Source organism: Camelus bactrianus, chromosome 16 (genome assembly GCF_048773025.1).
Source record: "Camelus bactrianus isolate YW-2024 breed Bactrian camel chromosome 16, ASM4877302v1, whole genome shotgun sequence".
NCBI classification, from domain to species: Eukaryota; Metazoa; Chordata; class Mammalia; order Artiodactyla; family Camelidae; genus Camelus; species Camelus bactrianus.
Window position 1 is genome coordinate 8,053,465 of NC_133554.1, and position 22,887 is coordinate 8,076,351.

The 22,887-nt window shown below is 45.0% G+C and overlaps 1 protein-coding gene across 3 annotated transcripts; it reads left to right on the plus strand.

Annotated features, from left to right (window-relative positions):
* Positions 1-370: 370 nt before the first annotated feature.
* LOC105077476 (asialoglycoprotein receptor 2) lies at positions 371-11,328 on the plus strand. 3 transcript variants are annotated; one of them, XM_074342327.1, is made up of 9 exons: positions 378-613; positions 1,240-1,393; positions 4,515-4,634; positions 4,808-4,903; positions 5,730-5,801; positions 5,939-6,025; positions 6,114-6,259; positions 10,565-10,671; positions 10,921-11,328. In XM_074342327.1, exons 1-9 carry the CDS (start codon positions 602-604, stop codon positions 11,075-11,077), a joined length of 951 nt encoding a protein of 316 aa, XP_074198428.1. In that variant the 5' UTR covers positions 378-601; the 3' UTR covers positions 11,078-11,328. The 3 variants fall into 3 exon arrangements, with proteins under 3 accessions (XP_074198429.1, XP_074198428.1, XP_010964173.1); XM_010965871.3 differs by lacking the exon at positions 378-613 and adding an exon at positions 757-914; XM_074342328.1 differs by lacking the exon at positions 4,515-4,634 and having other exon boundaries at positions 371-613.
* The last annotated feature ends 11,559 nt before the right edge of the window (positions 11,329-22,887 follow it).

The following is a 22,887-nucleotide window of genomic DNA, read 5'->3' on the forward strand; positions in this document are numbered from 1 at the left end:
CCTCAGGTCTTGGAGCCCCATCTTCCTCACACGACTGTGATGTCCCTACTCTCACGGGATGACTTTTTTCCTCTTTATTAAGTTTTGCTTCCCAGTTTCCCTACCCACGGACCCCTCCCCCAGGTCAAGTCACTTAATCTCCACGAGGGTCCATTTCCTCCTTTGTGAAATGGCAACAGCTGAAGAACCCGTCTCTTGAGAAAATGTCTGCGGGCTCTTCAGCCCCGCGGAGGGGCATGAGGACAAAGGCCTGTGCTGCCAGGGCCGCAGAAGGGGTCCCTCCTGCCCAACACGGCTGCCTTTTGGACGCTCCTCCCTCCTCCTGAACTTCCGGTCTCTGCGGGGCCTTCTCCCGGGAAAGGTGGCCCAGGGCTGGGGAGCCAGGGGGCTGGGCCCGCAGGACATGGGCGATGTAGGCCCAGACGCCAGATTGGGCAGGAGCGGAGACCGGTGCCTCTGATCCTGGTCCGGGGTATTTGGAGGCACCAGTGATTCGGGGAGAGTCAGAGGCAGAAAGTGAAAGGGGGGAGGGGCAGGGGGAAACAGTGACCTGCTTCCCCCCCCCCCGCCCCTCCTGGCCTGGACCCCTCCCAAATGTGCCATGAGGAGTGAGGTGACTGGCTTGTGGGGGTGAGGGGGGCAGACCTGGGGACCCTGTTCTCTGTGAAGGACATAGACGGTCCTGCCCCCACCCCCACCTCACTTTGCCTGAGTTCTCACTTGGTTTCCACTTCTATTTACCGTCCAAAGTCCCGGGTGTTAGAAACACTTGGACGCTCAGACACACGGGCTCAGGGCCCTCGCCTGGACCAGCCTCCTCCCCTTCCCCACTTCTCCCGGCTCAAGCCCATACTTTGCCCTGGGGCCTGGGCTGCCTGAGAGACCCAAGAGTTTGCCCTTCATACCTGTAACAGGTAGCCGAGGTGGGGAGGCAGGTGGGACGGGGAATGTTTAGGATTAAAGGGACCTTGGTTCAGGGACAGTGGGAGGCAGACAGGAAGATGTGGGGTGGTTTGGAGCCCATGGAGGGGAGGCTCCTGGCTTCTCAAGGCTCCAGCAGTCTCCTGAGAAGGGATGGGACCCAGCTGTATTTCAGCCCCAAACTCATTTCCAGCTGCAGATCCAACCCAAGCCATTGCCTTGACCTACTCTGAGCCTATATCCATCAGCCCCCTCCTGAATTAGCATCTTAGCACAAACATCAGCCCCAGCCCTAAAAGCACCTCAACCCCCTCCCAGGTCCAGCTGCAACCCAGCGCCCAAACCAGCATGGCGAGGGACTTTCAAGACATCCAGCAGCTGGACTCGGAGGACAGTGACCACCAGCTCAGCAGAGATGAGGGCCCAGGCACTCGTGGGCACGGTTCCAGGAGAGAAAATCCATTTTGGAAAGGCAAGTGTCTGCTTCCTGGGGCTTGGCTCCACCTCGGTCTAGCTCCTGGTGGCTCTCTGTCTCTCTGAGGTCTCTGTCACATTCACTCCGTGACCGGGGATGGGCCCCTCTGGGTATGAGGTGCCTGACACCTCTGCTTGTCCCCTGCCCTCACCTCCCTCTCCACCCCAGGACCCCAGGAAAGGGGTCTCCCCCTCTTCCTTCCAACCCCAGCAGCTTGTGCCGGGTATGTGGGTGGGGGAGATGGGTGTGGGTGGGGGAAAGGGCACAGAGAGATACTGGAAGACTCCCACTGCCCAGGTCTTTCTTTAGCAAATCTTGACCATAGGCCCCAGGTGTCTGGGAAAAGGTTTAAGGTGAGAAAGATCTGAGCAATTCTAAGCTCAGGAGCTGGGGCTGAGGAGGGGGTATCAGGTGCGTGGGTGCCAGTGATGGAGCCAGGCTCTGTGGAGCTGGAGAGGGGTTGGGGCTGGAAACTCAGGGAGAGGGTGGGTTCGCCTGGGCTGGGAGGAGGGACCCCTCGTTGCTGAGGCTGGCAGACCCAGGAGGGCTGGCGCTGTCACAGCCGCGAGCGGGAGCTGGGTGGGAACGGCAGGAGGGGCAGCTGTTCCCTGCCCGGCGTGGCGGGCTGGCAGGCCTTTCCGTGGGGCGGTAGCCTGCGTGGGCCTGAGGCCGCGTCTGTCTCACCCTCCTCTGCACGCTCAGGGCCCACGCGCTGCCTGGTACGCAGCGGACGCTCAAAAACGAGTTTAGATGTTGTTGAATCTCCCGAAGGTGAGAGGACTCCGTGTTTAGGCAGGAGGCTCGGAGAGAGTGCAGAGGTTTTGGACTGCATGGGAGAGGGGGCTCCCCCCAACGCCTGAGGGACGCCATGTGGGGCAAGTCTGGGGGTGCAGCCATCACTGAGTTTCTCTCCAGCAGCCTCTGCTGCCTTCACGTGAGCTGACACCCATCCCCTGCTTACCCAGGACCATCTTCCACTCTTCCCAGTCCTACGTGTCTGTAGTTTGCAGATTTGGAAACGCTTTGGCCAGTTTTTCTTCAAAATATTTTCTGGCCCCCCCACCACCCCTTGATGTCAGGGACTCCAGTTACCCACGGATTAGTGGTCCCACAGCTCACTGGTGTGCTTTTCATTTTGAGGGGGGGATTCTTTTTTCTCTCAATGTTTCTTTTTATATAGTTATTATTGCTTAAGTTCGCTAATCTTTCCTTCTGCGTGTCTAATCTTCCATTAATTCCATTCAGTGTATTTTTCATTTCTGACATTGGAGTCTTCATGTCTAGAAGTTCTGCTTGGGACTTTTAAATATTGATATTCTACTTAATTTTTGAATATGTGGCGTACAGTTACAACCACCGTTCTGATGTCCCTGTCTGCCGAGTCTAACACCTGCACTAGTTCTGGGTCAGTTTCTGGAGGTTTATTAGCCTCCTTGTTATGAGCTGTGTTTTCTTGCTTCTTTGTGTGCCTGGTGGCCTTTGATTGGATGCCAGACATTGTGAATTTTACCTTGTGTGCTGGACATATTTGTATTCCTCTGAATACTCTTGAGCTTCATCCTGGGATGCGGTTAAGTAACTTGGAGTCAATCTGATCCTTTTGGGTTTTGCTTTTATGATTTGTTAGGTGGGTCTGGAGCATGACTGAGGTTCTCTACCCAGTGCCCTGTGGGTTGTGAGTTTTCCACCCTTCCCTGCTCTGTCTGAGTGCCAGGCCCTGCTCCCTAATCCTTTCAGATTGTCTTTCTCCTGGCCTTGGGTAGCATTCCGTACATCCACATCTCAGCGGCTTGCTAAGGGGGAACCCTCAGCAGATCTCCAGGATGCTCTGCACAGCTGTCTCCTCTCTGATACTTTGTCCTGGGCATCTGAACCACCTTGGTCTCCACACACTCCCAGCTCCATCTCTTCAAACTCCGGGAGTCTGGAGTCTGCTGGGCTCTGCTTGGGTTTCCCTGCCCTACGCTAAGACCTGAAAACTTTCTCCCAGCAGTAGGCTGGGGCAATTATTACACTCCTCTTGTTGTTTCCTGTCTCCACAGGGATCATTGCCCTTTGTTTCTTGAAGTCCAGCATCTCAAAAAGTCTTGTTTCTTATAAGTTATCTGTTTTTGGTTTTGGTTGTTTTCCGGAGGAGGGCCTGGTGTTGCTGGCGTGGAGGAGGGTGACATCCTTGGTGTGAGGATGTGGAGAGTTCTGGGCAGACGGGGGGGGGGGGGCTGCCTGGGTGTGATGGCAGTGAGGAGGGAGGGTGGTCAGGACAAGAAGAGGACGCATTTTGTTCTCAGGGGGAAGAGGCCAAAGCAGGAGCCCAGGGCTGGGAAGACAGCCATGGCCAGGCCTGTGGAGACGGCTCTGCGTGTGCGAGGAAGTGGGTGCACGTGTGTGAGCTGTCGTATGTGCGCGAGTGCCTGAGAGTGTGTGTGAGTGTGCTGGTGTGTGTGAGTGTGTGCCTCTGTGAGCCTGAAGTGAAAAATGGGTGTGTGATTGCACGTGTGTGGGGTCGGGGCTCAGCCTGGTCGCGGGGAGGAGACGTCTCTGCGAGATGACGGAGCGCTCAGGGGAGGGGTTCATGGTGGAACAAGGGTTTCTGGGGGGCGGGGGTTGGGGGCAGGGGGTGGTGGGAGGTGAGAGGGTGGGCCTGGGGCGTGGCCCTCGCAGAGCGGTCTGCGGTGGAGTGAGTGACCTGGACTTAAGGATCCCTGTGGAATTGGGGATGGTTGTCTCAGCTTTGGATTTATCTGAGGGGCCCAGGCATGGATTTTAAGAACACGGGGTCCAGCCTCGAAGTCCGCCAGGTCCACGATCGGGGCTGTGAATATCATGTGCCTGTGTGTCGTGTGCCCCTGTTTGGGTGTGTGTGCCTGTTTGCCCTCGTTCATGTGGCTGCAAGTGTGCAAAGGTTTGTGTGCGCCATTCATGAATGCTGGGGTCAAAACCCATTGACTCCCCCAGCAGCTCCCCCCCCCCATCCACTTTCCTTCCGTCTGTCCAGGCTGCATGTCCTCAGACTCTGTCCCCGATGCTCCATAACGCTCGTTCCCTGGTGCCCCCGCCTCCGACGTCCCTGGTCCTCCCGCCTCCGACGTCCCTGGTCCTCACGCCGCTTCTCTTGCAGGGACGCCTCCTCCACAGCCCTTTCTGCTTCAGCGTCTCTGCTCCAACTTCCACCTCAGTCTGCTTGTCCTGGGCTTCAATGTCCTGCTGCTGGTGGCCGTCTGTGTGATATGGTCCCAAAGTGAGGGTCACAGGGATGGGGCAGTGCTGGGGGCGAGGAGAGCTGTGTTAGGAGAAGAGATGGGAGGCAGTGAGAGGCAGTGATGGGGCAGTGGAGGGGACAGTCAGAGGGACAGCGATGGGGGCTGTCCTATGGGACACCGCCCCCTCCACCTTGTCCTGTTTCCTGACAAGGAGCACAGCTGCAGGTGGAGCTACAGACCCTAAAGGAAACTTCCGACAACTTCTCCTCGGGCACCCTGACGGAGATCCTGGCTCTGAGCTCCCATGGTGAGTGGGTGCTCCCCTGGGGGGAGGGGCCTGCTGGGCTGGATGGTCAAGGGGTTGATTTGTCCGTGTGGGTTTGCTGGGCTCCGAGCTGGGTGCCCAGTGCTGGGTCTTCAGTAGGGGTGTGTTTGTGGTGCTGTTGGGGCACAGGCCGGGGGGAGGATAACCTAGCCCAAGAAGCTGGGCAAAACTTCCAAGGATGCTGGTCCCTGAGCCCAGGGGCCCTGTAGGATGAACAGGAAGGAGTTAGAGTAGAGGACGGAGGCCAGAGCCAGGTAGAGAACAGAATCTCTGACAACCAGGGGGTGAGGAAGACCACTGCACGTTTGGGGGCTGTAAATACCTCCAAGGTGGCAGGAGAGGTGGGCCAGAGAGGCGGGAGGGGCCAGGCCATGCAGGCAAGCTGTGCTAAGTTGTGGGGCTTTATTTTGAGAAAATGAGCATCTTTTGGAAGGAGCTGAGCAGGGAGCAGCCTCAGCTGTTGGTGCTTCAGAAAACCACCGTGCAGAGTGGGGAGGGTACAGCTCAAGTGGTAGAGCGCATGCTTAGCAGGCACGAGGTTCTGGCTCTGTCCCCAGTACCTCCTCTAAAATAAATAAGTAAACCTAATTACCTCCCTCCTAACCCCACCTAAAAAACCTATTAAAAAACAAACAAACGCTGTGCAGCATAGGGAAGACTGGGCAGAACAGGGGGTGTGTGTTTGCAGGGCACCAGAGAGCAGAGTGTGCAGTGTCCCAGGTCCAGGTGATGGCGCTCCAGTGCGTGAGGATGGAGGGGTGTCAGGGAGGCAGAACAGAGGGAAATGTCTAGCTTTCCTCTTTTACAGGAGGCAGCACAGGTGACAAGGTGACATCTCTTGAAGCCAAGTTGGAAAAACAGCAGCAAGCCTTGAAAGCAGGTCAGAGACCCTCCTTTGAGTGAGTGCGTGAGTGAGTGCATGTATGTGTGTGTGGTGTTCCCCCAGCCGAACACTGGAGTCCGGGTAGGTGGGCCGCCCACACTGCCCACACCAACGTCCACCACTCCGCCCCCTAGATCATGCCACCCTGCTTCTCCATCTGAAGCACTTCCCGGTGGATCTGCGCATGCTGACATGCCAGTTGGCGTTCCTCCAGAGCAACGGTAGGGATGGGGGCGGGGGGCTCTCTGGTCCCTCTTGCCTGTCCCCTCCGGCTGGATCTCATCGCCCTCTGCCCCTCAATCCCCTCAGGCACACAGTGCTGCCCAGTTAACTGGGTGGACTATGAAGGCAGCTGCTACTGGTTCTCTCGCAGTGGGAAGCCTTGGCTCGAGGCTGAGAAGTACTGCCAGCTGGAGAACGCCCATCTGGTCATCATCAACTCCAGAGAGGAGCAGGTGAGACCGCGCAGCTTTTCCAAAGGCAGGCGGAGATCTTGGGAATGCAGACTCCGCGAGGCTGCGTTAGGCTGGTTTTGTTATTTTTTTTAAGGAAGAATCCAGAAGCAGAGGTCTGGTAGAGCTCTGGGAGGTTCATGGTGGACCCACCACTGATTCTAAGAGATGGGAGGTTACAGCCAGGAGGTGGCACAGAGGAGCCAGATGACTAGGGAGCAGGTCAGGAGACAGAATGCGAGGCAGGATGAACTAAAGGGCCAGAAGTTAGGGTTGGAGAACACCACGGAGGCACCAAGAGTCCCTGCTTGCTGTGTGCTGGCCTGTGTGAAAGGATGGCATGGTCCCTTGCGGGAAAGGAACAGAGTGGGCGGGATTCCCAGAGACGTGCCTGCCCTGGTTTCCTGGGTCCCTCTGAAGCACCCCAGATCTCCCTGCCCACTGCTGTCACCAGACCACAACCCCGAACACCAAAATTCACAGGGAAGAGCCAACGCATTAGAACAGGTGGGGCATTTGGGGGGAAAGGAGGAGATTAATGGTAACATTTACCGAGCCCTTACCGTATACCGGGCACTTGCATAGATCCACCCCTTTACCCCGCACAGCTAGTAAGTCATAAATATGTATATATGAACATGGTAGAATGATTACAAACATATTTTGCTGTACTGACCAGGCTGAAATTGCCAATATTCTATCAGTATTGGCTTATAAAGTGTCACTTTCATGTGAATCGCCCTAACATTTCAGTGGTCTGTGATTCGGTCCACAAGCAACTCGTGATGGCTATGATTTCACGGTGGGTGGAACTGTACCTTCATCATTATGAAATGAACGTCAGTGTCCTGTTTAATACTTTTTGCTTTGAATTCATCTTTCAGTTATATGAATGAAAAGGTCCTTGATTTCTTTTTACTTGCATTGCTTAATGTATCTCTGCCATCCTTTTATTTCCAACCTTTTTTTTTTTTTTTTTTTTTTTTGGTGGAGGGGAGGTATTTAGGTTTATTCATTGATTTATTCTTAGAGAAGGTACTGGGGATTGAACCCAGGACCTCATGCATGCTAAGCATGCGCTCTGCCACTTGAGCTATACCCTTCCTTCTATTTCCAACCTTTTTGAGCTTCTGGTTTAGATGAGCGATCCTCAGCCTTGGCAGTATATGGTAACCTCTTGAGGAATTTATAACATATTGGCACCTGGTCTCACACTCAAAGATTCTGATTTAATTAATCTTGAATTCATCCTGGGCATTGAGATTTTTAAAGTTCCCCCCAAGATGCTACTCTACTGTGTACCCAAGCTTATGGTATTTCTTCTATAGGTTGTGTATAAGTTTTGGTTTTGGTTTTTAAAAACTGAGTATGTTAAGAGCCCTTTTTCCTTTAGGAGATGAGTGTATCTCATTTATATTCATTTTTCTTTTTAAATTGAAGTATAGTTGATTTACAATATTATGTTAGTTTGAGGTGTACAGGAAAGTGATTCGGTTTTATATATACATTTTTTTTCAGATTATTTTCCATTATAGGTATTACAAGATACAGGTATTACAATTCCTTGTGCTATACAGTGAATCCTTGTTGCTTATGTATTTTATGTATAGTAGTTTGTATCTGTTAATCCCATACTCGTAATTTATCCTCCCCCACTTTCACCTTTGGTAACCATAAGTTTGTTTTCTATGTCTGTGAGTCTGTTTCTGATTTGTATATAGATTCATTTGTATTATGAATCTAAAGGATGCCACATATAAGTGATATCATATAATATTTGTCTTTCTCTGTCTGACTTATTTCACTTAGTGTGATATTCTCCAGGTCGATCTATGTTGCTGCAAATGGCAATATTTCATTCTTTTTTATGTCTGAGTGATATTCCATTGTGCGTGTGTGCGTGTGTACATTTTATGTGTATATATACACCACATCTTCTAGAGCCAGTTGTCTGTTGATGGGCACTTGGGTTGTTTCCATGTCTTGGCTATTGTAAATAGTGCTGCTATGAACATTGGGGTGCATGTATCTTTTTGGATTAGAGTTTTTGTCTTTTCTAGATATATACCCAGGTGTGGGATTGCTGGATCATATGGTGGATTTAGTTTTAGTTTTTTCAGGAACCTCCATACTGTTCTCCACAGTGGCTGCACCAATTTACATTCCCACCAGCAGAGTAGAAGGGTTCCCTTTTCTCCACACCCTCTCCAGCATATTATTTGTAGACTTTTTGATGGCCATTCTGACCAGTGCGAGGTGATACCTCATTGTGATTTTGATTTGCTTTTCTCTAATAAATAGCGATGTTGAGAACCTTTTTATGTGCCTGTTGGCCATCTGTATGTCTTCTTTGGAGAAATGTCTGTTTAGGTCTTCTGCCCACTTTTTGACTGGGTTGTTTGTTTTTTGGATACTGAGGTATATGAGCTGTTGGATATTTTGGATATTAACCCTTTGTCAGTTGCATCATTTGCAAATATTTTCTCCCATTTTGTAGGTTGTCTTTTCGTTTTGCTGATGGTTCTTTGCTGTGCAAAAGCTTTTAAGTTTGATTAGGTCCCATTTGTTTATTTTTCCTTTTATTTCTTCTGCCTTGGGAGACAGATCTAAGAAAATATTGCTATGACTTATGTATGAGAATATTTTGCTTATGTTCTCTTGTAGGAGTTTTATGGTGTCATGTCTTATATCTAGGTCTTGAAACCATTTGAGTTTATTTTTGTATATGGTATGGGGGAGTGTTCTAATTTCACTGATTCACATGTAGCTGTCCAGCTTTATCAATGCCAGTTGTTTAAAAGACTGTCTTTTCTCCATTGTTTATTCTTACCTCCTTTGTCTAGGTTAATTGACCATAGGTGTATGGGTTTATTTTTGGGCTGTCTCACTTATATTAATTTTTAAATAGATATCTTTCATTTTAATCCAGTCTTTTTTTTTTCAGTTTTATATGCTTCTTTTGTTTTCTCCCATTTACTATATGAGATACATTCTTTTTGTTTTCTCCTCTGTGATATTTTGGACTAGATGTAGCTTGTTTTTAGTTACACTAGTAATTACTGTCATAACTTTAATTAATGGGCTGAAATTTATTGGCTTCCAAAAATAAAAGAGTTTATATAACTTTCCATATGAATGGTGGTGAAACCAGCACACTACTTCTTCACAGGGCTCATTCTTTTCTCTTTTTGGAATTGAGAGGTCATTGACATATAACACTGTAAGTCTGAGCCATCCAGTAAGCAAGTTTGATACATTTATATCCTGCAGTATGATCAGCACAGTGGTGTTAGCTCTCAGCTTTATCGTGTTACATAATTACCGTTTCTTTTTTGTGTTGTGAACAATTAAGACTGAGTCTTTTAGCAACTTTGAAACTCCTCCTTCGTTTCTCTCCTATATTCCTTAACTTTTGCATGAATAGCTGGAGTCTTCTCTATCTTTGAATTTCTTTAACCTCATCCAGACACATCTCAGTGTTTCTCATTCTCTCTATATTTTTGCCTCGAGGCCAGGAGAGTCTTTTTAACACATAAAGTTAGATTTTTTTTTAACATTTTGGAAGATTTCTCTTAAGCCATGCATTTGAATATATGCATATATATATATGTATATAGATAGATAGATAGATAGATAGATAGATAGATAGATAGATAGATAGATAGATAGATATAGTTCATTTGTTCTCTTTTCCTCTGGAGTAAGTTATCCAAAAGTTTTGTTTGTTTGTTTGTTTGTTTGTTGTTGTTGTTGTATTTTTAGCCCTCCACAGCCATCATCTTATTGCTATTTATTTCCATGGCTCTCTCTTCTCCTCTGTATTCTGGGTTCTTTTCTTAAGCCTTCATATCTCAGTCTTGTTTTTTTGCTGAGTTGCTGTTTTTTTTCTTTAAATATAACTCAAATTTTTCTCTTCAGTTTCTTCCCTTTACTATCATTGTATTCTCTTTCTTCTTTGATGTCTTCTTTCATATTTTTATGATTGATTGATTGATCTGGGAGATTGATGCTCTGAACTCCACCGACTACCATGAGTTCCTTAACCTCATGTATAAAGTGTGAACCATCAGGGCTCCCATTTTAGAGGGCTTTATGAGGATTAAATAAAATGATCCTTGTAAAGCATTTAGCGTGAGGTTTAGCCCAGTAAATATTCACTAAACAGTAGCTGTGCTTACAGGAGAAAAAGCAAAGAACGAGTATCAGGAGCTGATGCTTCAACCTGGGGGCAGATTAGCTGAGAAACCCCAGCTAATGCCTGCACGGAGGTACAAGGGACTAGAAACTTCCCTCCTGCCTGTTTTCCAGAAATTCATTGCGCAGCACACGAACCCCTTTCAAACCTGGATAGGCCTCACTGACAGTGATGGCTCCTGGAGATGGGTGGACGGCACAGACTATAGGTACAACTACAAGTAAGTGGCCTCCTGTTATCTCTCCTCGTTAGTTTGGCCTGGGGACAGCCATCTGGTCTTTTCTCCCAATATACTGCCGCTTGGCTCAGGGATCAAGCTCTCCAACCAGTCCCCGCCCCCAGACTCCCAGCCTCCAGGGCTGCAGCTGCTGCTCCTGGAACTCTCCAAAGCCTTGCTTTTCTGAGGTGGGGGTGAGGGCTGATGGGATGGGGGGAACGTCCGGAGCTGAGCTCTGTCCTGCCTTCCCAGGAACTGGGCAGCCACTCAGCCAGATGACTGGCAGGGGCACGAGCTGGGTGGAAGTGAGGACTGTGCCGAGATCCGGGGTGATGGCCGCTGGAATGACGATTTCTGCCAGCAAGTGAAACGCTGGGTGTGTGAGATGAAACGGAACATCACCGACTAGGACCCCTGACCTCCAGCAGACCTCTGACCTGCTCCCTCGCCCGCTCCCAGCTCCTCCCCTGGGGGTTTTGAAGAAAGGAAGGAGGAAAGCATCATCAGAGGCAGGGGGAGCGGTGAGGAAAGATAGAGGGGGTGGTTTCAGAATCTCAAGTCCAGGGAGACTGAGATCCTGCCTCCTGCAATTCACTGTAATTAGTGTTATAATTTTCTGTCTCCTTGATGGAGTAGGAAAAGAAGAAACAAATACTTGAATCTCTGCGTGGACTGGTTATTTGGAACTGGGAAGTGTAGGGCACAAAGAAGAGGAAGAGGAGAGGGTCTGGAAGGTCACAGGGCAGGGAGAGGGGGAAGAGGCTTGCAGCAGAGGTGCCCAGTGGCAGGCACTGGCAGGGGAGGGGGATGGAGCTGGCCTGGCTGGGGCTGGAGGCTCTGCCCATGACCCTAGGGGCTCCCTGCAGTTGGGATCCCCTCCAGAAGACGTTTCAGGGAACACACCTGCCCCACTGTCAGCGTGGGAACTCTGAACTCAGCTGGTGAAGGCTGGTGAGAAAGGCTTGCTGAAAGGAGGAGGATTTCAACCCCAAACAGACCTAGGCAAATCTCCAGCACAGGTATTACCGATAAGATCCTCCGTGGGTAAACTTCACTCTCCAAGATCATTCTGAAACTGACCTTAAAAGAATCATTCAGCAATTGGATTTTTTGGGGTTTATTAATTTTTTTATTACAAAAGTAGTATATACTATTAGTAAAAAAATGTTTCAAACACACACACCACGTACAAACACAGACACACAGGAAATGTGCTTCCCTCATCCCTCCCACTTCTCCCTGGAGTTAACCATTTCATGGATATTCTCCAAAGAAACAGAACCAATAGGATATATATGAATCAATAGGAGATATTTTGGCTCATGTGGTTATAGACGTTGATAAGTCCCAAGTTCTGCAGGTGAGTCTGCAAGCTGGAAACCCCCGAGATCCAATAGTGTAAGTTCCAGTCTGAGTCTGAAGGCCTGAGAACTCAGGGAGCCGATGGTGTGGTTCTGTAGGAAGGCAACAGGCTCTAGACCCAGGAAGAGCCAATGTTTCCATTCAAGTCTGAAGGCAGGAAAAAGCCAATGTTCCAGTTTGAAGAGGCTCAGGCCAGAAGAACTCTCTCTTACAAGGAGCCCAGCCTTCTTTTTCTATTTGGGGCTTCAACTGATTGGGTGAGGCCCACCCACGTTAGGGAAGGCAATCTGCTTCCCCAATTGAAATGTCCATTGCATCCAAAACACCCTCACAGACACACCCAGAATAATGTTGGGCCCAAATCTTGGGACCCTTCATCCCAGCCCAGTTGACACATAAAAACTAACCACTACAGGTTTCTTATCAGGACGTTTCCTGTGTGCATGCATATATACAATACTATGTATCATTGCACAGCTTGCTTTTTTCCACTCTCCAGTGTCTTGTGGATGTTGATTCAATCTATGCTATTCCCTGAGAGGCTGTACCTCCCTGAATTTAGCAGGGGCAGAGAATTCCACAGTATGGATGAGCCATATGTTATTTAATCATTCTCTGTGGTGGGTGAGTAGTTGCTATTTTTATTTGTTTTCATGTATAATATTTTAAGCAATTTTTGCTTCTAAGCTTATGCTGGGTCAAGACTTCTCAATTTTCAGTTGCAGATTTTTCTAGGACTTCTCCTTCAAAATGTCTATAATTGGCATTAAATTGAAAAAATCATGACAGAAATAACATATGCAATTTTAAGTCTTACAGGGCTCGAAACAGTTCCTAGACCTGCTTCAGACACTCCTGCTGTTCAGAGAAACCACTTTTCAAGTTTGTATGTTTCCTTTAGTGTTGACATTAGTACTTCTAAATAATACACACAAATGGACATCTCTTTTTTAAAAATTTTTAATTGAAGTGTAGTTGATTTACAATGTTAGTTTCAGGTGTACAGCAAAGTGATTCAGTTATACATATACATACATATATATTTTTTCTTTTCAGATTCCTTTCCATTATATGTTATTACAAGAAATTGAATATAATTTCCTGTGCTATACAGTAGGTCTTGTTGCTTATCTCTTTTATATTTAGTAATGTGTGTCTGTTAATCCCCAATTCCTAATTTATCCTCCCTGCCCTTTCCCCTTTGATAACCACAGTTTGTTTTCTATGTCCGTGAGTCTGTTTTGGGTTTGTAAATAGAATTTGTATCCTTTTTTTGGTTAGATTCCACATATAAGTGATATCATATGATATTTGTCCTTCATGGTCTGACTTACTTCACTCAATATGATAATCTCTAGTTCCATCCATGTTGTTGCAAATGGTGGATATCTCTTTATTTATCAAATGTGTAGACATTACTTAGTCACTTTTTATCATGTAGATGGGTACAATTTTCCAATTTAGTCTACAACAACGCTCACTTAAATCCTAATTCAGAATCTGTATTGGTTATGGCTGTGTCATTTGGTTAACTGCTGAGTCCAGTAGTACAGTCTGATTATATTTCCTTTCTTGCACAACCTTTGTTTCTTCTGAAGTTAATAATTTGAAAATTTGCTTCATGTTCTTTGAACCAGTTGCAAAATCTTCCTTAACTCTTAAAAGCCTGACAGTATGATATTCTGCATGTGCAAACTGGTCATATAAACAGTATTTCTGTTGTATTTTTTTCCCCTAAAGTCACTGGGGTGAATCCAAGTTTTATGGGCCCTGAAGTGTACACAATTTGGGGGAGCCCTCCTTAGAAAAATATGAATACAAAATTAAGCATCAAAATTAATACTTCAGTTAGGAAAAAAATACTTCAGTTAGAAAGAAAACCCCACAAATTAAAAAAAAGCTGAAAGCTACCATAAACATCACAAAATCCAGAAAAAATGATAAAATATTTTAGATAATCTGCCAACACACCTGTAAAGTCCATTTCCCCCCAGACCTTTTGGTTGCATTCTCATTGTTTACTTCTGCATATGACAAAGTTGTTGTAAAGTGACTTTCCATAGAGAGAAGAGTAACTGAGTGCCCCCCCCCCCCAGCACGTTTCTCCTTTACTGCTGACATCAGCACTTCAGGACACCCTCACGTCCCACCTTCATGTCACCCCCAAGCGAGTCTGCACAGGGAGCGGCAGCTGTGGCCCTGAAAGCCATGCCTGTGCGGGTGGGCCAACCATAGGATAAATGATGTGACTGCAAAGGGCGTATCATGGTCCCGGTCCCTCAGTCCCTGTCCCTCTCGACCTCTCTGGTCAAAACCTGTATTTGCAACCCAAATTCTTAGTCGGAATAAAAAAAGGCCACTTGACACAGAGGGAAGTGTGAAGGAGGGGAAGTTGGAGTGGAAAGTGACAGTGGGCATCTTAACTGATATAATCAAAATAGCTTTTGTTTCCCTACTTCACAACTTGTGATCACGCGCAGATGTTGCCAGGGCGTCAGGGATGCCTTGTAAGGGGCCCAGGAGGGGCCCTAGAGCTCAAGCTCCCTCAGGCTTCCTGTGCATCTACTTCCGTCCCTCCCCCTCCTCTGTCCTCCCCCTCCTCTCTTCTCCCCTCCCCCGCCCCCTCCCCTCCCACCAGTCTCAGCACCTTCTGGCAAGGTTGTTCTCTGAGTCTGTGGCAGAGCAGTTGCCTTGGAACATCCTGCTCATCCTGGGAAATCCTGGACTTTCTCCTGGGCTGGACCCTCTCTTCTCTGGACCCGTGTGTTCTTTCTTGGTTTTTTCCCTTGTTTTTTTTTTGAGGCATCCCCTCCAGTAGATTCCTGGAAAAGTGTGTAGGGGAGGACTTTTTCTGGGGATAGATTGATCATTTGTGGAAATGCGGAATTCTAGGTTGAAAATTATCACCTTTCACCATTTTGTCGGCCTCACTCGGTGTTTTCCACTTTCAATGTGCTGCCAAGAGATCTGACCCTGTTCCAGGCTTGATCCCTTGCACTTGAACTTCCCTCAGCTCTTTAGGATGTTTCCTTTAACCCTGGTGTCTGAAAATCACCACTGCTGTGCCTCGGTGGGGGGCCATGACTATATTTTAAGTTTATTAATTTATTTATAGGAGGTACTGGGGATTGAACGCAGGACCTCATGCATGCTAAGCATATGCTCTATCACTGAGCTATACCCTCCCCCCTAATATTAGCTTAGTTTTATCAAAGGTACCACATTAATGAAAAATGGGAAAAAAAATTCCTTTAGGAAAAATAGGAAAAGCAAATTTCATTTAGGAAAAATAAAATGAAAATTACAATAAATATAGTTTTATGTTCTTGTGAGTTATTGGGATGAATCACTGTAGGAGGAAGTAAACTTAAGCATGTTCTATGGTTGTAAACAGAACATTTGATAAAGCAAAATTCTCCCTGAGAGATGAACAAATTGTGAGACCTGATATATTCCAATAGTAATAACAAAACCAAAAGTTGTTTATATAGTGATTTTAGAAGTAATTTTGCCACAGCAGTCTGTCAGAGAAAGACCTTTAAATAAATGCCAAAAAGGAGAGATTTTTTAACGTTGCATTATCTTATTATAATACAGTTTAATGTAATTGTATATATATAATAAAAAAGACCAAAATATCTTAGCTATTTGTACATGAAGAAATACTTTCCCATATTCCCATGATTCAAAATGAAAATTATCTAGAAAAGAATGAAATATATCCAAACTTATGGGATACAGCTAAAGCTGAACTCAGAGGAAAATGCACAGCCTCCTGTTTTTATAACTAAAAACCAAAGACTGAAAATAAATAAGCCAGATATTCAACTTAAAAATCAGAAAAATCACCTAGAGAATCACCCAAAATGTATCAGGAAGAGGGAATTAATAAAGACAGGATATTAGAAGATTCCAAAAATTAGTGGATAAGTAAAGGTAAAACCCACTAAAAAAATTAAGCTTTGTTTTTGAGGGGGGAGGGTATATAGCTCAAGCGATTTAGCTTGGCATGCACGAGGTCCTGGGTTCAATCCCCAATACCTCCCCTAAAAATAAATAATAAACTTAATTACCTCCCTCCCTCCCCCAACAAAAAAAGTTGTTGAGCTTTTATATTTAGATAATTGGAGAATCCCAAGCAGTTGTATAAGTAATACAGAGAGATCCCATGTAAGTTGTTCCTAATTTCTCCCAACATAAAAGCTATTGTGTAATATCATAACCAGCATAATAGCATTGATCCAGTCAAGATACAGAACATTTCTGTCACCACAAGGATCCCTCATGTCACCCTCTAGCCACACCCACTTCCATCCCCCACCCCATCCTGCATCCAATTCCTACCCCTTGACAACCACTGATTTGCTCTCTGTTTCAATAATTTTGTAATTTCAAGAATGTTTTAAAAATGGAACCATATGGTGTATATAACCCTTTGAGACTGGCTTTTTTCACTCACCATGATTCAGTGAAGATTCATTCAAGTTGTAGCAAATGTCAATAGTTCATTTTATTGCAGAGTGGTACTTGTGGGATCAGGGTACCACAGTTTTTAAAAATTAAGTACCCATTGAAGGATATCTGGGTTGTTTCCAGTTTTTGGCTCTTACAAATAAAGCTGCTACGAACATTCATATACAAGCTTTTGTGCGAACATAAGCTTCCATTTCCCTGGGATCAATGCCCAAGAGTGTAATTGCTGGGTCATAGAGTGGTGGCATGTTTAGTTTTGGAAAAAAGTGCTGAACTGTTTTCCAGAGTGGTTGTACCATTTTATACTCCCACCAGCCATGTATGAATGATCAATATTGTCTACATCCTCACCTGCATATGGTTGCTGTCCCTATTTTTAAATTTTATTTTAGCCATTTTGATATGTGTGTAGTGATGTATTATTGTGGTTTGAATTTGCATTTTCCTGAGAGCTAATGCTATTGTGAATCTTTTTATGTGCTTGTTTTCCTTCTGTGTATCCTCTTGACACAGTGTCTCTTCATGTCTTTTGCCCACTTTCTAATTGGATTTTTTTTTTTTTACTGTTGAGTTTTGTGAATTCTTTATATATTCTAGATACTAGTCTTTGGTTGGATATGCGGTTTGCAAACATTTTCTCCAAATCTGTAGCTTGTCTTTCTATCCTTTTAACAAAACGCATTTCTAAAAAGATTAATATGGTAAATAAAATGTTGGCAAGGCCAATTAGGGAACTGAGAAAAGTGACATGACTATGTGAAATAGGAGGTTAAATGACACTTTTCCTGTTTTTATAGAAATTTGGCTGAATTCTCCAAACTGAGAAAGTCGATAAGTGCTTGTATATTTAAAGCAGAGAGGAGCTAGGGGTGGGGTGGGGGAAATGGGGAAATATTGGCCAAAGGGCTAATTTCTAGTTATGAAATTAACAAATTTGGGGAACTGATGTACAGCATGGTGATTATATCTAATAACAACGTATCGTATACTTGAATGTTGCTGAGAGAGGAGTTCTTAAATGTTTCATCACAAAAAAGAGATGGTAACCATGTACAAGGTTGGAAGTGATAGCTAATACTACAGTGATAATCACTTTGCAATTTATTTTTTTTTAATTTAAAATTTTTTATTATTTTGGGAGGAGGTAGTTAGGATGGGATTGAACCCAGGACCTTGTGTGCACTCTACCACTGAGCTCTACCCTCCCCCCTATTTTGCAGTTTATAAATTTATCAAATCAACATGCTGTATACCTTAAGCTTCTACAATATTATGTGTCAATTATATCTTAAAGCTGGGGAAAAAACCCAGAGTCACAAAGTGCATCTAGTCAAGACTTACTAAGAGATAGCAAAACAAAGAACCGTTACTCATCCCAGCCTCTGTGAGTGAAGAGTAGGGACTTAAGATGATTTCAAGGGAATTCTTAGATGCAGCAAGAGATTCGGCTCTTTCTCTCTCCGTACAGAGGAGGGGGATGCTTCTCCACACCCCATTAGCCCAGTGGTGGAGTCCAAAGGGACCACTGTAGAGCCTGGGGTCGTCTTCCAGGGGGAAAGGTAGGCATGTCACTACCAGGCAAGGTGGTAGGTAAGCTGCAGGCACTATTGGGATCACTCTGGGGTGCAATGTGAGAGCGGCAAGAAGAGTTTGGGGGAGGCTGTGGGTGTGTCCTTAGGAGTGTTGGAGTAACCATGGAGAAACAGACTCATCCTTAGACAGGAGAAGTCTGAGGAGAAAAACCTGGGCTGGAGCTGCCCCATTCATCGGTTGACTGGGTTGCACTTGCTTGTCTATCAGAGAACCTGTGAGCCTACTGGACCCCATGGATGTCAAGCCTGAGCCACCAAGGGACGACCCTGCCCAAGAGGACTGCATGGCAGAGTGAGGCTTGAAAGAAGATGTGTGTGTACAGCAGCAGTCTTGGGCAGGAACCAATGGCGATCATCACAGAGGTGAGCCAGAGAGTTCATCATCCTCGCAAGGGACTGACATGGTGCAGAGGGCCCCACAGGGTCTCTGAAGCACCACCTGTAAAAGGCCAGTGTTGATGCCCACTTTGAAGAGCATCTTGACCGCCACAGTCACACCAGATCACAGACCTCTTCCTGGAATTCTCCTCTCCTTTGCCCCAACCCTCAAGCATCAATGAAAAGAAGAGGAAAGAGAGAGGAGGAACAGAACAGTCCATGTCTCCTGTCCTAGGTTCTCCAGAAGCAGACCCTGATATGAGGATCCTTGTGAAGATGATTCATTAGGAAGTGTTTTTAGGCAATATTAAGCAAAGACCTGTGATGGTGGTAGTGTGACCAGCTCAATCCCACGGGGGAGGAATCGGGACAACATAGGTCACATCTCAGAGTTGTCTCAGTCAGGAACAAGGGATCTGGAGTATTTGTATGTTTGCAGCCACAGTTATTGGTTATGGGTGGCCTGTGGTTGGTGAGAATGTAAATTCCAGGATACTTCGGGCTCGTGTGCCCAGGTGCAGAAGGTTCTAGCACTTGTGCAGGAATAGAGGGAAGGGGCCTGAATGAAGTCCTGGTAGTGTACGCCTCCCCCTAGCCCGCTGCTGATCCCGAGCTGGTGCTGCCTAAAGCTTTAGCTGGAGGTAAGATGAGAGGTTTGCTTTATTTTATACTGAACTTTTGAGACCTGAAATTAAGACCGATCTTACAGCTGAGGTAATAGGGAAGAAAAAAAAAAATCCAAAAAAGTCTATTTAATAACAGTGGAATGACATACTAGTGTATGATGCCGCTGATCAGGGTGAGAAAGTTCCCTTTTATTTCTACTTTGATGAGAGTTTTTTTTTTTAAATCATGAATGGGTATTGAATTTTGTCTAACGCTATTCTGAATGAGTTGATATAATTACATAAAAAAAGCATTATGAAAATGTTGGAATAACATGATTTCAGTAATTCCTGGTAACTTTCTGGAATTCTGATTTCTTGCTCCTGAATCCTGAAGATCAGTATCCAACTTGTGGAAGCACCAAGTAGGCCTGCTAACATGGTCAGCTGCACCGTCTTCCTGGACAGAAAGGAATTATACCACAAATACGTCAGTCCTTCCAGAAATTATATATAAACGTAACGCATTTGTGATCTGAATGCCAACAGACTTTTTTTTTTGAACAGTATAAAATAACTTTAATGTTCATATAGAATAGAAGTCTAAGTAAATGTAAAATTTATGGTTAAGAAATTGTGAGAGATCACTTATTCGAATCTGCTGAGATCAAATCAGTATGATAGCACAAGAAGAGAAATTAAATCAGTGGGACAGAGTATGAGTCCAGAAATACATACGAATACAGTAAGGAATTTAATATGTGACAGAAGTCTTAATTCATTGGGAAAAATGTAAAGTATATATAGTTTATAAATCGATTATTCATTTGGAGTAAAATAAAGCCAGGCTGTTGTGTCATAATCTATACAGAAATAATAAACTCTAGATGGATTATTTAAATGTGAACAGTAATCATTAAAAATATTGGAAAGAAATTTAGGAGAATATATACAATTAGGATAGGGAACTCTTTCTAAGCAAGACTAGAATTCCAGAAGCCGTTAAAAGAAGTGACATTCCTTTTTGAGTACATAAAAATCGAGGGAAAAAAGCATGGCAAGAGACATCGTGCTCTTAACATCCCACTGAGACTTCCCGGAGAAGGATGCGCACCCCCACAACCTACCTTTTCTAATGTCTGGCAAAAAAAACAAACTTACCGCTATCAGCGCCATTGCAAACAGCCAATGTTACTCCAGCAGCATCCAAACTTAAAAGACTTTCAAAGATCTGACCTCAACTTTGCAAACTGGAGATTTGAAAACAAAAGCTACAAATCTTAGCATTTTTTAGGATTTAAGCATTTGTGTTCTTATTCTCTGGGATTTTAAAAATAGGCAATCATATCATTTACCAATTCTGACAGCTTGCTTTCTCTTTCAGTCCTCCTGTGTTTGATCTGTCTCGTCTTCCTCACCGTTTGGCACAATCTCACAAAGAACTGGGAGAGTGAGCATCCTTTGTCTTAGCCTTGAAGAAACGCTTCTTTTTACTCTACTTCTAGTTCTTCTACTAAGTCATTCATTTTACTTTCCCCCAGTGTATGTATGTGTGTATACTTTGGTAATAGAAAACAATGAAAAAAGAAATAACAGAAGGACATTCCCCAGAGCTGAATGACAAAGATCTCAAGGGGAAAGAAAGGGCCCAGCAAATTCCCTGCACAACGGGCCAGAAAAGGCCCAGACCTCATCCCGTTACCATGCGTTTCAGAGTATCTTGCAGAACAATAAAATAAGAAAAGCTTTTCAGAGAAGAAATTTGGAAATTAATCACTGAAAGAAGAGAAACAAGAGGCATCATCTCAAAACTGTTAGAAGAAAGAAAATACAAGAAAAAAATAAATCTATCAAAAGTCAAGAAAGGAAAAAGAAAGAAAGAAATTATGGCAGATTGAAAACATGGAGTGGGGAGGGTGTAGCTCAGTGGTAGAGTGTGTGCTTAGCATGCAGGAGGTCCTGAGTTCGATCCTGGGTTCAGTCCCTCTATTAAAAACTAAATAAGTAAGTGAACCTAATTACCTCCCCCCAAAATAAATTTTAAAAAATAAATTATCCAAAAAAAGAAAAAAGAAAAGAGCAAATTAAAAAGTATGGTACAGAGAAAATTTTGTGTAAAAAACCAAAACAAAACTTCACTTATGTGTATGTGTTCTTATGTATACAAATATGCACAGAAATATAGCTGAAAAGACACATCAAATTGCTAAGTCTGGGGTTGGAAATGGGGTAAATTTCTTATTTTATGGCTGAGTAGTATTTCATTGTCTATATATACACACCACATCTTCTTTATCCAGTCATCTGTCAGTGGACATTAAGGTTGCTTCCATGTCTTGGCTATTGTCAACAGAGCTGCTGTGAACATTGGGGTGCATGTATCTTTTCGAATTAAGAGTTCCCACTGGATATATGCCCAGGAGTGGGATTGCTGGATCATATGGTGGCTCTATTTTTAGTTTTTAAAGGACCCTCCATACTGTTTTCCGTAGTGGCTGTGCCAAATTATATTCCCACCAGCAGTGTAGGAGGGTTCCCTTTTCTCCACACCCTCTCCAGCATTTGTCATTTGTGGACTTTGTAATGATGTCCATTGTGACCGGTGTGAAGTGATACTTCATTGTAGTTTTGCTTTGCATTTCTTTGTGATATTGAGCATATTTTCATGTGCCTTTGGCCATCTGTATGTCTTCATTGGAGGAATGTCGTTTTAGGTCTTCTGCCCATTTTTGGATTGGGGTGTTTGGGTTTTTTTGTTACTGAGTTGTATGAGCTGTTTGTATGCTCTGGAAGTTAAGCCATTGTCAGTTGCATTGTTTGCAAGGAAGACAGATTTGGTTCTGTTTAAATCTGAAGATGAGACTGAATCCTGGCTGACTTGGGCTCCTCATTATACCATTAGGCAGGGGATGCAGGTAATTGTACTTTTACGGGTGACTGATTCTGATTAAGAACAGAAATAGGTCTGCTGCTTCACGATGGGAAAAAAGAGGACTGAGCCTGGAATTCGTGAGACAATGGGGTGCCACATAGCACCCCCATGTCCAATAACACAATGGTCAATGGTGAATTGTGGTGACCCAGGAAAGATGGGTCAAGGATTTGGATGCTGTAGAAATGAAGTTTGGGGTCACCCTACCTGGTCAAAGAATCCTGACCAGCTGAGGTGCTGGGAGAGGGTAAGTATCATGGAAAATGTAGAAGAAGGAGGCTATAATTGTCAACCATAAGTCTCAGACACAAAAGGAAAGAAGAAAAAAGAAGGAGGTTACTTGCAAAGAACTTGTAAGGGAATCAGACTTTGGGAGGACAGGCTTATCGAACAAAACCACAGGTTTCGAAGGAAATTCTGCACAATTACCGGCATTGACAAGTTTTTATCAGTCTACTCCTTTTGGCAAAACAGAACTTCCCTCATATGATTATCCTGTTCACAAAAAGTTCATGACAGATCTTTAGGCGTCAGCATTGCAAAAGTCAGGGATAAATTTGTTTTTCCTAGGGAGTCAGCAGTTTGGGAAATGCTCAAAGTTTAATTTATTTTGAGGACTGGAAGGAGAACTATTTTTTTCCTGTGAGTGTGTGTGAAATCCATATGCAATTTATCAGCAAAAATCCTGTCAATTCTACCTTCACTCTATGTCCAGAATCAGAACACTTCTCCTCACCCGTACACCCACCACCATCATCTCTCACCTGGATATAGCTCTTTACCTGGAGCCTGGGTTACCACTCTGGTCCCTTTTCATGAAATTCACAACACAATAGTCACACTGTTACAGTTAACATGTAAGTCAGTTCACTCACTC